Source organism: Culex quinquefasciatus, chromosome 1 (assembly GCF_015732765.1).
Source record: "Culex quinquefasciatus strain JHB chromosome 1, VPISU_Cqui_1.0_pri_paternal, whole genome shotgun sequence".
NCBI classification, from domain to species: domain Eukaryota; kingdom Metazoa; phylum Arthropoda; class Insecta; order Diptera; family Culicidae; genus Culex; species Culex quinquefasciatus.
The window spans coordinates 4,842,178-4,858,065 of NC_051861.1; the positions used below are offsets into that span (position 1 = coordinate 4,842,178).

The 15,888-nt window shown below is 34.8% G+C and overlaps 2 protein-coding genes across 2 annotated transcripts in view; both read right to left on the reverse strand.

Moving 5' to 3' along the window:
• The window catches only part of LOC6032572 (vesicular acetylcholine transporter), a 42,386-nt gene extending 27,066 nt beyond the window's left edge, over nt 1-15,320 (reverse strand). The window contains exon 1 of the mRNA XM_038267058.1: nt 15,186-15,320. The gene's annotated coding sequence lies outside the window, so the exon portion shown is untranslated. The remainder of the gene's footprint in view (nt 1-15,185) is intronic.
• LOC6032576 (choline O-acetyltransferase) overlaps nt 1-15,453 on the reverse strand; it is a gene marked incomplete at its 5' end in the record, with an annotated part of 65,449 nt that extends 49,996 nt beyond the window's left edge. The window contains one exon of the mRNA XM_038248293.1: nt 15,186-15,453. Within this exon, the coding sequence (XP_038104221.1) occupies nt 15,186-15,453 (268 nt within the window). The remainder of the gene's footprint in view (nt 1-15,185) is intronic.
• Nucleotides 15,454-15,888: the final 435 nt, after the last annotated feature.

Consider the following 15,888-nt stretch of genomic DNA (forward strand, 5'->3'; position numbering starts at 1 on the left):
TAGAATTGACCAAAATTCATTTTTAAGAAAATGTTCATTTTGACAAGCTCTACAATTGTCTAGAAGGGCTCAAAATGTACAAAATGATATAGTGGTTGTAAAGAAATTTTGGCTGAAATATTTCAGGAATCAACAAAATAATTAAATTTATTCCTGAAATATTTCAGCCAAAACTTGTTTCTTCTTTTACAACCACTAGATCATTTTGTACATTTTTGAGCCCTTCTAGACAATTGTAGAGCTTGTCAAAATGAACATTTTTATTCTTGAAAAATGAATTTTGGTCAACTCTATCAAAAGTTATGGGCAAAAAACGATTGAAAAAGGCTCATTTTCAAATTGAGATTAAATAAGTTAAACAAAAAAGACCCCCGAGATATTTTCAGCAAATGTACTCTAAAATGTGTACTTTCAGATGCTTCTAAGAGCGAGGTTAAACTTTACCACCTTTTCGAGTTATTCACATTTCAAAATGGCGTCTTTTTCGTCGTATTTTGGCTATAACTTTCGTTTTAAAGGTCCGATTTTTGCTCTCTTGGAAGATAAATGTGTGTTTTGATAAGCTCTACAAATGTCTAGAAGACACCAACTCGCTACGACACAAGCCTGAGTTGATAAATTCAAAAAACTCATTTTTTCCTAAAAACTTCAACCTAAATTACAAAAATGGCTCTAGAAACTTCCCGTTTGAAGATAGAGCTTTGTGCTTTTGAGCAAAGTTGCTCAGAATGGTGTTCTCTACAACTTTTCTGAAGACACCAAAGCGCTATCTCGTCATCCCGCCAAAATAAAAATTCTGAACCACCCTAAAATTTGGACCACCCTAATGTCCACCATACCAAAAGATGCCCCTATTGACCCTGATAATTTGTCCCGAAGACACCAAAGCTCTAAATCTTAACGTGTGGCCGGTATCAATTTTGTCACGCTAGATTTCGGTTTCGGACCACTGTGCGTTGGTTGGTCAAAGTCAAACTAAAAAACGACCAACTGTCACTTTTACACGGCGCTCACGCACACTATCAAAACAAACGTTTGGTAGTGCGTGTGAACTCCGTGTAATAGGGGTGTCAAACTAAAAAGTGACCCCGTTCGTTTGACAACAGTTGGTGTCAAACCATCGGGGTTTGAGTGTATATTTTGTTTCACAAAGAAAAATTGTTACTCTCTTATTTTTGATTGTCGAGCTCAAGCTCAAGTCAAGCACCCCTAAACTACTCTTAAGTGATTAAGATTTGTTCAATTCAAGATGGCGTCCAAACTGGCGGAGATTAAATATTGAGAAAATGCATTAGTTAGTTTCACTTTTAATAAATTTAACTAAAATTGGGTCGCAGATATTGAATCTGTTGTCAAAAGTAGAAAATAAAACAAAAACCATTCGATTATTCGAAGCCCCATACAATCCATCGGAAAAACTAAAGTGTGGATAATAAAAAAGTATAAAAGTTCAATTTACGACCCATAATTTCAACATTTTAATGAAAAAAAGTGTTTTAAAATGCATTATATACTAGAGTGTAACAAAAATGACTTTTTGGCGGGCATTCAAGGGTTTGTTCCGGTGGGCATACTAAGCCCAAATCCAAAATATGAGCTTGATTGGACGTAACAGGAGCTGGCGCTCCGGCCTTCAATTTTAAATGGGATTTAATCCGTAAAAAAAGATTTTTTCAAAAATGTCACTTTTTGAGGCATTTTGGCCACTGAAGCGTTTATTTTCAACATCATTGGCGTGTAGGCCAGATCCTTGCGCATCTTTTAGTATACAGTGAGTCAAATATTTGTCCGTACCCCCCCGTACGGGAAATGTTTGTGATATAAAAGTACATAAAATTCGACTAAAGTGCCATGTTTTATACATCAATCGACGCGGCAGAATGTCCTCTTTAAGACACTGTCATTGGATTTGCAAAAAACTTTTTCTTGAAAAATACAAAAATTGTTTACTGAAAAAAGTCAAAAAAAGAGGTCAAATTATTGTCCGTACCCCTAGTAAAAGTACAAAATCTGATCGATTTAAGTGAATTCATTTATGAAATGTTGTTTCAGTGTCAAATACTAGTACCTTTAGCCAGTTTGTGACAACTTTGAACTTCTGATAAGTTTGTTTAGTTAATTTATATTAAAAATTGGATTAAATTTAGTTTTTTAAAGTAAAACTTGTCAAAACATTAGTTTATAAACAACTATTTTTATAAAATTGCTATTTTGTGTTGTAAGAGTCTCTATTGAACAAGTTTCAACAATATTTGTTCAAAATATACATTGATTTCATCTTTTTTATTGACATTTTTCGACCAAAAATACTGTTTCGGAACAATACCGTTAAACAATCCGGATTGTCCCGGAACCGGTTCAACCCCTCGGAGGGAAATTTTGTGGTGATCAGATAGAGGACAAAAAAACCCACCTCTTGCAATTTGAAGCATCCAATTTCGTCCACTACAGCCCGATTACGATTCCCTAGTCTGAAATTTGAAATTTTCAAATTCCCCAAGCAAAACATTCTGACCCAGAACGGTACAGAAATTCTCAGCACGGAAAGTTTTGTACTTTTACTAGGGGGTACGGACAATTATTTGACCTCTTTTTTTAACTTTTTTCAGTAAACAATTTTTGTATTTTTCAAGAAAAAGTTTTTTGCAAATCCAATGACAATGTCTTAAAGAGGACATTTTGCCGCGTCGATTGATGTATAAAACATGGCACTTTAGTCGAATTTTATGTACTTTTATATCACAAACATTTCCCGTACGGGGGGGGTACGGACAAATATTTGACTCACTGTATATAACATTGAAATTTGGAGCACTCTGGAGCTCGGTACAGACCTTCAAAGTTTGGCATTTTTTCGAAAATCGACCCCGGCAAAATCAAATGGCGTCTAGGGCGTCGCGAGGCGCGACGCATATCTTTTTTGCCGGGACCGATTTTTCGAAAAAATGCCAAACTTTGAAGGTCTGTACCGAGCTCCAGGGTACTCCAAATTTCAATGTTATATATACCAAAAGATGCGCAAGGATCTGGCCTACACGCCAATGATGTTGAAAATAAACGCTTCAGTGGCCAAAATGCCTCAAAAAGTGACATTTTTGAAAAAATCTTTTTTTACGGGTTAAATCCCATTTAAAATTGAAGGCCGGAGCGCCAGCTCCTGTTACGTCCAATCAAGCTCATATTTTGGATTTGGGCTTAGTATGCCCACCGGAACAAACCCTTGAATGCCCGCCAAAAAGTCATTTTTGTTACATCCTATTATATACCTGTCCATTTGTTTTGCCATCATTAGTTTGCAAAATATCTAAGCATTGACAAAAATTTTTTTTTTCGAAAAATAAATTTTTTGCGGTGCTGTACGTTGGAATTTCATAAAAATTCAAAACATTTTGAACAAGCCCAAACATGCTAAAATTTATTATCAATGCAGAAATAGTAGTTTATGCAACAAGTTGCAAAAAAGAAGATTTTTTCAGCACGTGTCGTACATTTATCCAACGAGGTTCACTAAGTTGGATAAATACGACAAGTGCTGAAAAAATTAAGGTTTGCAACGAGTTCCATACAACATTTTTTGCATTTCTGAAAAACACCCATTGAGTGAAATTATAAGTCGAATGTTCATGTATTTTGTCAATAAATCGTCAAAAAAATGTTGAAAAATATTACTTTTCAAAACTAGTGCTGAAAAGTTCAACTTTTCAGCATCCATTTTAGTGCTGAAAAGTAGAACTTTTCAGCATTTGTTTTGAAATGTGTTTCTATTCGATTCTGTTATTTTTAGTAGATAAAAGTAGGCTGTTTCGTCACGCGAGAATGACAGGAAAAGTAGGAAGTTTCAAGACGGAAATGCAAAAAATGCATTTTAGATTGTTTTCCGTTGATAAGACTTCTATTTTCATGGAAATTTTTAAGTTTTTTGGAAAAATATTTTGTTTGCCCCCGGATTTTTCGGACTAATTTTAAAGGGGGGGGGGGGCATAAACTTTGAAAAATATTTGCAACGGCCTTATCAAAAAAAATCTATAACAGTGAAAATGCATATCAAATTGCGCTTCATTTAAATAATAAAATTTTAGTATTTTAATGAAAATTTTAGTATTTTATGAATAAAAAAATTCAATTCTTTGAAAATAATTACAAAATTTCTCATCGTTTGATACTCATATCGAAAATTATTAAAACTCGAGCATTTGCAGGGAATATTACATTTTGTGAAAATTTGAGTATTTTACAACAAACTGTAATGATGTGTTTTTTTCTTTAAAACGCTCCGTTAAATATCTAGGTATACTGAAAATTATTAAAATTGAGAATTGAAAAAAACTACGGAAATTTCTGAAAAAGTCGCAGCAATTATCTTGTTAGTGAAAGCTATTTTTTCTGTTTTAATCTGGTTTAACCAGATTTGGTTTCAAGAAGGAAGTTTTAGTGAGATAGGGGAGAGTGGGGAGACTTGATCCTCTTTTTTTGTATCGCACATAACTCTGTTAATTTCTCACAAAACTATGATCTTTTTGCGTGAATTGAAAGCTTAAACATTCAACTATGTTTGGCTGATAAGGGTATTTCATCAAATAAACTCTTCGAATCATGCCAAGCGTTTCAACAAATATTTTAAACCGGCATTTTCAAAATGTTGGGGGTAATTTGATCCCCCTTTCAACATTTTGAAGAAATCTTAAGCAAAATGTTTTTTATTCATCCAAACTTTTAATTTTCTATAAGTTACAGCAATTTAACATTAAACCTGTACGTTTGTGTTCAAAATATAACATGTTTAGCATGCAAAATATTTAAAAACTTAAAATTTTCTTTTTTAGGCCAAAATTGAGCATGTTTACAAAAGCTGGTAATTTTTGTTTACAAAACTTTTGAAAAATGGTTCAATCTGCAGTAAGTTATGTTCAACTATACTAAGGAAACTATGTACTAAAACCCAGCCCAATTATTTAATCTTGAGGCTGATTCCAGTGAATGTAAAAATGCAGGGATCAAGTCTCCCTAAACGCACTTATTTAAACAATTGATTGTAAAAATTGTATGACGATAAATTTAACGTCAAATGCGTAAGGGTTTTGGAGTTGATATGTTTATCAAACAATTCATGTATAAAAAATATTTTTTTGAACAATTTTTGAGTGCTTTCTATACTTATCAAAACAAAGAAAAAAGATCTCTTGGAAGTTTTTTGCAGCACTTTTTAGAAAATTGTGTGTAACTCAATCTAAACATTTTTTAATATTTTTTCTTTGTTTTCTACAATGAGTTTTAGTCAATTTCGCACAACTTTCTAGAACAAAGCTAATTGTTTTACCCACATGCTGACGAGATACAGGCTTGGGATCAAGTGTCCCCGGGGATCAAGTCTCCCCACTCTCCCCTATTTTAAAAGAGTTATCGTTTATTGTCGTCGATAAGGCTAAATACACTTTTGTATAATATTCACAAGCTCAATGGTGTGGAAAAACTGATTTTGCAAAATGGCTTCTTTTTATACAGGTACATTTTATTTTCTTCGCAGCACCATTAAATCTTTTCATAAAATTATTCAAAAATTCATTTATAATTCAACGATTTTACACCCTTCATTCTTCGGCGCTCAACTTAAATATTCCTGCCCGTTGAAGTGCAGGAAGCAATCGCACACTGCTTTCAAATTTATTCATGAAATCATTAATCCCACTTCCCACGCGCCCTGTACCCGAATCTTCAGCCTGGAGAACGTAATTCCAGGTTTCCTTCCGGAAAGTTCTCTCCTTTTTTTCCGAATGCAAAAGCATCCTTAAAGCGATTTCAGCAAACGAGGCAAAAATACGACAAAAGTTACGTTAAAGAAATTGTATTACAATTTCGCACACATCCGAGAGCGAAACCGAGTTTTTGCTTCCCTCCAACTGCCGGCCAAATCCAGGGGGAAAATGATGGAAAAGGCCCTTCTTGCCCTACTCCTACGACTTCACTAGCTCGTCTGCCCCGAGGGAATAAACACAATTTCGAGTCGGCCGGAGCACACCGGAGTAGAAATCCAGGCATTTGCTATTTGCCTTATGTTTTGCTCATAAAATATTCACACGAATGTTGTTAAATGAGCAGTTCTCTAGGATTTCGGTCATTCGATTTTTTTTGTATGCCCAAAGAAGCCATTTTGCATCATTAGTTAGTCCATATAATTTTCCATACAAATTTGGCAGCTGTCCATACAAAAATGATGTATGAAAATTCAAAAATCTGTATCTTTTGAAGGAATTTTTTGATCGATTTGGTGTCTTCGGCAAAGTTGTAGGTATAGATACGGACTACACTGAAAAATGATACACGGTAAAATTGGTGATTTTTTATTTAACTTTTTATCACTAAAACTTGATTTACAAAAAACACTATTTTTAATTTTTTTTTTTGATATGTTTTAGGGGACATAAATGCCAACTTTCAGAAATTTCAGGTTGTGCAAAATCATTGACCGAGTTATGAATTTTTTATGATTTTTCAAAAATCGAAATTTTGTCGCAAAATTTTTCAACTTCATTTTTGATGTAAAATCAAATTTGCAAATTTAGTGAAATTTTGATAAAGTGCACCGTTTTCAAGTTATAGCCATATTTAAGTGACTTTTTGAAAATAGTCGCAGTTTTTCATTTTAAATTAGTGCACATGTTTGCCCAGTTTTGAAAAATATTTTTGAAAAGCTGAGATTTTGCTTATTCGACTTTGTTTATACGACCTTTAGTTGCTGAGATATTGCAATGCAAAGGTTTAAAAACAGGAAAATTTATGTTTTCTAAGTCTCACCCAAACAACCCACCATTTTCTATCTTCAATATCATAGCAACTAATGGTTCGATTTTCAATGTTAATATATGAAACATTTGTGAAATTTTCCGATCTTTTCGAAAAAAATATTTTTGGAATTTTCAAATCAAGACTAACATTTCAAAAGGCCAAACATTCAATATTACGCCCTTTTAAAATGTTAGTCTTGATTTGAAAATTTTGAAAATATTTTTTTCGAAGAGATCGAAAATTTCACAAATGTTTCATATATTAACATTGAAAATCGGACCATTAGTTGCTAAGATATTGAAGATAGAAAATGGTGGGTTGTTTGGGTGAAACTTAGAAAACATCAATTTTCCTGTTTTTAAACCTTTGCATTGCAATATCTCAGCAACTAAAGGTCGTATCAACAAAGTCCGAATAAGCAAAATATAGAGAATTTTCTCAGCTTTTCAAAAATATTTTTTTCAAAACTGGGCAAACATGTGCACTAATTTAAAAAATGAAAAACTGCGACTATTTTCAAAAAAGTCACTTAAATATGGCTATAACTTGAAAACGGTGCACTTTATCAAAATTTCACTAAAGTACTTTTTTATTGCAAATTTGATTTTACATCGAAAAATGAAGTTGAAAAATTTTTACGACCAAAATTTCGATTTTTTGAAAAAATCAGTATTGATTAAAAAAATCATAACTCGGTCAATAATTTTTTGCACAACCTGGAAATTTCTGAAAAGTTGGCATTTTATGTCCCCTAAAATATATCAAAAAATAAAAAAAAAATAAAAATAGTGTTTTTTTGTAAATCAAGTTTTAGTGATAAAAAGTTAAATAAAAAAATCACCAAATTTTTTTACCGTGTATCATTTTTTCCAGTGTAGTCCGTATCCATACCTACAACTTTGCCGAAGACACCAAATCGATCAAAAAATTCCTTCAAAAGATACAGATTTTTGAATTTTCATACATCATTTTTGTATGGACAGCTGCCAAATTTGTATGGAAAATTATATGGACAAACTAATGATGCAAAATGGTTTCTTTGGGCATACCGAAGGCACCAAAAAAGTTTCAGTCGGATTAAAAAATACAAAAATTAAAATTGAAGAAAAAAGACCGATTTCGTAGAGAATTGCTCAAATAATTCACGGGCGGTGGTGTATACTTTTGGGCGCATTCGCGAGGGGTTGCTACAGTGTATAGCTGTATATCTTCAGGATGTGAGTTTTGTATAACAGGAGGGTTGGGGAAAAGTTATAATTTTTGCCCTCGAGGCTGGATGGTGTGGCGTGGTTGATTGGGGTTTGGTCCTGTCAGTCACCGGCCCAGCCCGGCACGAGTTTTTGATGTCTGGTGGAAAATCGTACTGACGAAAAACGTGGTGGTTACTGTTTGCAGGTAGACACAGCGGGATACGAAAATTCGTAGGAAGTTGGACTTCCCTATTTTGCAGTTCGCTGGAAGCGAATCTTTTTTGAGGGAAATGGAATCGATTTTTTTTCGCTCAGACTAGATGAAGTTTTTACCTAGCGTTTAAACTTGAAACTTGAAGGGATGGGGCAGTTTGCAAAACAAATTTAGTATTTACGTTACGATGAAATGGTTGAATGCACTTGGATGCCGTGACTAACGAGATTAACTCTGATGTACCAGTTTGAGATGAAGGTGGAAAATATATCGACGTCGTCGTGCTATCTCGTCGCACCCGCCTTTTTGACGTTCCGAGAAAAACGCTTTTCAATGTTTGACCTTGAATAAACAAAAACGAAAGCACGCAATGTAAACAAAAACAAACACGATTTGTTTGGCTGACCATTATGTGCAATGTCCCGAAGTTTGGTTGATGTTGGTTGTCCCCGAGTTATAATTACAAATGTTTACGGTTGTCTAACTTGTACGTGCGTCCAACGCGTTCTGAACTGAAATCCCTTTGGCCAGTTGTCGTTCTTTCATCAATTTTCAGGGCGTGACAAGTTAGCACGATAATATTGAAACTATGTTAAGTGAGAGTTTTTCGGATTTCGTTGAATATCTCAGGATTGAAATTGAATTTTGGCGATCTGTTAAAAGTCAAAAGGTGAGGGATTGTGAGCTGCACAAAATTACGTTCTTAACTCAATTTGGACCAAAATGCAAGTACGACAAGTTAGCACGACGGCGACGATATGCACTTACACTAAACACATTTTTATTGTTAAACTTTTGTACAACCAACATTAAAGTATTAAAAATCTGTTACGATGAAGGTAATTTTCCTAGGAGAGTTCCCAAAGTTAAAAAACGAGGGGATAGTCCTCACGAAAAGAAACGTGAGGAAAGTGCTATTTTGCGAGAGTATAGTCCTCTCGCGTATTCATTCGTTCATTGGAACAGTTCATCCTATTGAGTGGCTTATATGGACAAATGACCACCGTTTAGTTACCGAACCAAGATGGCCCATACGGCAAAGGCACGGTTCAATATGACGATGGTCTTGGGTTCGAGTCTCGGTACCGGTACTTTTTTTATAGATGAACTTTGTTTGAAGATGAACCATGAGTAAAGTACTCTCGGTAATTTCGGGATTTATCCTCTCCGTCCGCACACAGTACCATTTTACTACCGAACCGTGCTCTTTATCCTCTCGAATGCCGATACCCAGTTCTGGGTGTATGTTAAAGCAATTAACAGATTAAATATGGAGACGTCATAAATCGAATTTCAAGCTTGAAGTTGTAGACAAGCGTGTCACAATTTTGTTTACTCATGGTAACATGTTATGCTACAGTTATGCTACTGTTAAAACAATCTAAATATCGAAGGGATGACCAATTTTTTCCTGAAGTAATTTTTAAATAAGATTTATTTTTAAAGTTTTCAGGAACCTATCATTTTATAAATAACAAGCCTTACCCGACAAACTTCGTTCTGCCTTTTTTGGTTTGTTGACGTTTTTTGGGTTTTTGCTTATTCAGCCTCCTGTGATCAAAATTGATTTTACGTAACTTTTTCCATACAATTTGCCAATGCTCCGGAATCGGTTCCAGAGTGGCCAAAGTGTCAATTAGTTAGCGTATAAACCTTCCTTGGGCTTATACGAACCCAACGAAACAAAGAGCACCTCGGTCCGACGCTCCGACGCTCCAAAACCGTCGAATTTTTTTTTTATATATATAGAGCAGTTCTCTAGGATTTCGGTCATTCGATTTTTTTTGTATTTTTTAATCCGACTGAAACTTTTTTGGTGCCTTCGGTATGCCCAAAGAAATTTTGCATCATTAGTTTGTCCATATAATTTGTCCATACAAAAATGATGTATGAAAATTCAAAAATCTGTATCTTTTGAAGGAATTTTTGATCGATTTGGTGTCTTCGGCAAAGTTGTAGGTATGGATACGGACTACACTGGAAAAAATAATACACGGTAAAAAAATTTGGTGATTTTTATTTAACTTTTATCACTAAAACTTGATTTACAAAAAACACTATTTTTAATTTTTATTTTTGATATGTTTTAGAAGGCATAAAATGCCCTTTTCAGAAATTTCAGGTTGTGCAAAAATTCTTTTTTAATCAATACTGATTTTTCAAAAATCGTCTTCAACTTCATTTTTCGATGTAAAATCAAATTTGCAATCAAAAAGTACTTTACTGAAATTTTGAAAGTGCACCGTTTTCGTTATATTTAAGTGACTTTTTGAAATAGTCGCAGTTTTCATTTTTATTAGTGCACAGTTTGCCCATTTTTGAAAAGCTGAGAAAATTCTCTATATTTTGCTTATTCGGACTTTGTTGATACGACCTTTAGTTGCTGAGATATTGCAATGCAAAGGTTTAAAAACAGGAAAATTGATGTTTTCACAAACAACCCACCATTTTCTATCGTCAATATCTCAGCAACTAATGGTCCGATTTTGTTAATATATGAAACATTTGTGAAATTTTCCGATCTCTTCGAAAAAATATTTTTGGAATTTTCAAATCAAGACTAACATTTCACAAAGGCCAAACATTCAATATTACGCCCTTTTAAAATGTTTGTCTTGATTTGAAAATTCCAAAAATATTTTTTTCGAAAAGATCGGAAAATTTCACAATTGTTTCATATATTAACATTGAAAATCGGACCATTAGTTGCTGAGATATTGACGATAGAAAATGGTGGGTTGTTTGGGTGAAACTTAGAAAACATCAATTTTCCTGTTTTTAAACCTTTGCATTGCAATATCTCAGCAACTAAAGGTCGTATCAACATAGTCCGAATAAGCAAAATATAGAGAATTTTCTCAGCTTTTCAAAAATATTTTTTTCAAAACTGGGCAAACATGTGCACTAATTTAAAAAAATGAAAAACTGCGACTATTTTCAAAAAAGTCACTTAAATATGGCTATAACTTGAAAACGGTGCACTTTATCAAAATTTTAGTAAAGTACTTTTTGATTGCAAATTTGATTTTACATCGAAAAATGAAGTTGAAAAATTTTTACGACCAAAATTTCGATTTTTTGAAAAAATCAGTATTGATTAAAAAATTCATAACTCGGTCAGTGATTTTTTGCACAACCTGGAAATTTCTGAAAAGTTGGCATTTTATGTCTTCTAAAACATATCAAAAAATAAAAAAAATTAAAAATAGTGTTTTTTTGTAAATCAAGTTTTAGTGATAAAAAGTTAAATAAAAAAATCACCAAATTTTTTTACCGTGTATTATTTTTCCAGTGTAGTCCGTATCCATACCTACAACTTTGCCGAAGACACCAAATCGATCAAAAATTCCTTCAAAAGATACAGATTTTGAATTTTCATACATCATTTTTGTATGGACAGCTGCCGAATTTGTATGGAAAATTATATGGACAAACTAATGATGCAAAATGGCTTCTTTGGGCATACCGAAGGCACCAAAAAAGTTTCAGCCGGATTAAAAAATACAAAAATTAAAATTGAAGAAAAAAGACCGATTTCGTAGAGAATTGCTCTATAGATAAATGATAGCATCTTTGTTACAAAATGAAAATTACAAACGTTTCCTGTAAAATTATGCACTTAATATAGTAATATCGAAAATCCAAAAATACTTTATGAAGCCGAATCTCAAAATGCAAAATCTTGAAATGCCGTTTACTAAAAAAAAGATTTTATTTTGCTCAGGATGAAGTCGAACAAAGAGAAAAGTCAAAACACTAATCATCAAATTTCTGACAAAACAAAAAATCTTAAAATCAAAAATTAAAAAATTCAATTAATTTAAAATATAAAAAAAACAAAGATTTATTTTTTTAAATTTTTATATTTTAAATCGGCATTCTAAAATAATGCTTAAATTGCTGATATTACTGTTCATAATGATGAAGAAACTTATTTTAATCAGCACAATGACACTTTGTATAACCGAAGAAGGTATCTTACTTCACAGCTCGTTTCAAGGGGATAATTGTTAATCAATCGTAAAATGTTGTCTTGTCTTTGTAACATTTTGGCATTCAAATTAAAAAGATGATTAAACGTGGTTTATAAAAGTGTTTTTTTACCGTTGAACATAGAAATAGCAAAGAGCTTAGGGTTTAGAAACAAAATTCTCAAATACAGACATTTTACAAATTAATTCAAATCATAAATAGTACCTGAAGTCCTTGCAAAAATTTGACTTGGAATAATCGAATCTAGATGTGACTTCAAAAATTATTCAAGGTAATCTGATTTTCAGAAATTTAAAATTGAGAATTTATAAATTAAAGAACTGAATTGAAGAAATAAAAAGTTTAAGAATTTACGAATTCAATAATTTCAGAACATAACAATTGTGGGAAACGGGGGTGGAAGGGTTCATGAAAAGAATGCGAGAGTTAAAAACCTCAGTAGTTCTTTTTCTTTTCGCAGATAGACTTTTCTTTGCATTCTTTGAATTTGGTACATTTTCTCTTTGTGTTCCCGGTGACCATTTTTAATTGTCAAAATCTTCTTAAATTAAACCTAAAATCTTAAATTTAGCCTATAATATAGTTTAAGTTTAAGAGGGGTTAAAGACATTTTCTCATTTATGACTAGATTTGAAAATTTTCTAAATGTTTCATAGAAGCAGTCATGCAATTTGCACGGAACCCGTTCTGCGTTCGTTCTCGTTCTTCAGTGTGAACTGAACCCACAGCGCAGGAGCCATTGGTTTTCGTTCCAAAAACAGAACGTCACTTTTTCGTGCCGTTCTCTTTCAACATTTGGAACGCGTTCTGTAAACCGCCTGTAGCCAAAGGTTCTCCATGGCGACAGTTTGACTTATATTGACAATCAGTAGACTGACTTTCATATAGCTTGGTTAGATCGGTGGTAACATGAAAGTTTGGTAATCAGAGAAAGTGAGTTCGAATCTTATTTTGTTGAATTCATTTATTTTATTTGGTGTTTAGTTGGGTAGTGAAACAACTTTTGGACTTAAATTATTATACCATTCAAGGGAAAATCCAGGTAGAGAGGCTATGAAAACTAAAGCTAAACGATTTATATTTAAAAATGCATCTGAAGCTTTCAACTAAGAAACAGACGAAACCTTATGACCACCGTGGTTTTGAACAAATTTAAAGCTTTCAAGTTTATGAAAAAAAAATGATTCGAACTACACAAAAAACAAAAACAAATCATTCGAATTCTCGAACTCACTACCTTTGATTACTACACTTATGTGTTACCACTGAGCTAGCAGGGCTGATATGTCAAGGGGTGATTAAAAGTGAATGAAGTTTAGCTGGTCTACTGAGGTCCCATCAAAGGAAAAAGCTAGAGTTCTGAACTGGGTTCTCCGTTCGTTTCAAAAAAGCCTACTGAACGAACGTTTCTTAGAGAAGAGCGTTCGTTCTCAGAGCTGTTATTTTCCGTGTTGCTGTGTGAACTTGAACGAACGGAGAACCCGTTCAAAAGCATGACTGCATAGAAGGTGAATTTTCTGTCTTTAAAAATATGTTAAGTCAAGTTTTTATCCCCCTACCCCCACTTTCCGTCAAATGAAAAAAAAAACGGGAGCAAAAAATATTTCTTTAAAAATAAATTTTAATGTTTCATGTAAAATGGATATAAATTTACTTTTTGGGACAAATACTAGCGTACCCCCGTAAATTATTTATTTTTTTTTCTATTTTAATTGCTAAATAAACACACTTATTTTTATATTCTATCCACTTTCATAGTTTGTTTTAACATAGAAGTGTTTATTTCTTTTTTAAGAAATATAAATCTGATTGTTTGCAAGACCATAAACAGCAAAGTCTAAAAATAAACGCTAGCACAAATAAACGTTTCTGGCTTCCATTCAACCAACAATCGATTACATAAACCTTCCTGGCAAGAAAAGCCAAAGAATGCAGAACGAGCCCAATCAAAAATCACGGAAACATCCACCTCTCCTAGTGGCAAAACCGCACCCCGACTTATTGGATTATCTGCCAATTTATTTTTGGAAACTGTGCTCATCAGTGCCAATTCCGGCAATTTGTTTTCCGATTTCTGGTTTTGCATTTCCTTATTTCCAACAAGAACGATTGGAAAAGTCTTGAACTTGCAGCCAACCGCCAAACATCCAAGCAACCGCTGATCTATTTTGGTCTCGAAAGGTGAGTGTGAGAGCTCCACAGCCAACTTCGTTATCGATTCGCGTGGTCTCTCCCCAATGGGGCCGATTTGCGGGCGCTTGTGTGCGTGCGTGTTTGACGGGAATGCCTTCATTCACAAAAGCTCCGCGCCATCCGGCGTAAGAACCAGTAAGAACAGTCACCCATACATGCGGCGATTATGTAACCCCCCAAACAGCCCCCCCCCCCTTTTGGTTAGGACGGACCCCTCCATGGTGGAATTTCACCACGGTTTACCAACACATTGACCCCGGAATCTCTCTCACACATACATGCTAGGGGTGAGTGTGAGAGCGGAGCTGGAGAAAACGACTTTGGGGAGCAAACGACCCCCGAACACCCCAACTCCTCGAAGAAAAAATGGGAGCAGGTGGAAAAGACTAAAATCTCGTCCGCCATTTTGTTTTTCTGAATGTTTAATTTTCAGTACGATGGAAAATGAGAAGAATTGAATTGTTTTTGCTAAATTGTTTAATTAGCGTCTAATTTGACAGCTCCGCTATTGTTTTCTTCTACGATGAGGTTAGGTTTCAAAATGCGCTGCAAAGGGTGGCCCTTTTAAGGGGGGGAGAAGACTGTCTGTTTAATCGAATTACTCGTCTTGTCTTGTGCCGTGTCGTCGCAGGGACAAAGACAAATTGCTGCGACGAAGATTGAATAAAGTTTAATTACATAATTGGCTCGTTGACGTTTATTGAATTGTGGGATGACCTCTTTCGTTGGTCTAAGAAAACTTGCTTGGTAGCGCGTCGTTTTGATGGGGGAATTTCGGTGGGATGGGAAGGATTCAAGGGAAAAACCCGTACCTGTATCGGGGATGGACACTCCGGTCAGCCGGTTCGACAGGAATCCTCGGATATTGGTTACGACCTTTTGTGGTGAGCTGGTGGGCCCGAACAGCGAGCTTCCGAACTTGGAGAACAGGGCGGACGATTCACCCCCACCGTTTCCCTCGGATGACGACGCCACTGTCACGGGTTGGCAAAGGGCCTTAGAACCCTCCCTTCTTTTTTGGTCGCCGCCGCGGCACACTAGATAATTCCACGGGTGTCTTGGATTGCGACCCGCGCTGTGTTATCCGAATAGCTGTGGACTCCTTCGATCGGCTTCAAGATTCACTGATTTTCACCTAGAAGTTTCCTCGGAAAATGGTTGTCTCGGCACTTTGCACACTGCTTTTACCAACCCCCGGAGGGCACCGCAAAACTGAAGAAAAGAAAGTTGCGCATCAGGAATTGATTCACACACTCACACTCGCGATTTCTCAAAATCAAAATTCAAACGGAAAAAAACTCGGAAAAATCCTAAAATTTTCACACTTTTCACTTAGAACTCCGGTGAAAAACGGCGGTGGTGTGAGTGAGGAAAATTCCTCAGTGGCCGCACGACGACGACGACGACGGAGAGGACCACGACGAGAGGACCGTTCGACCTGGTCGCAGCAAACGTGGAAACATTCTAGCCAGGTGCTCGGAATTCTTGAGCTCACGAACCCCCATCAGGCTGCAC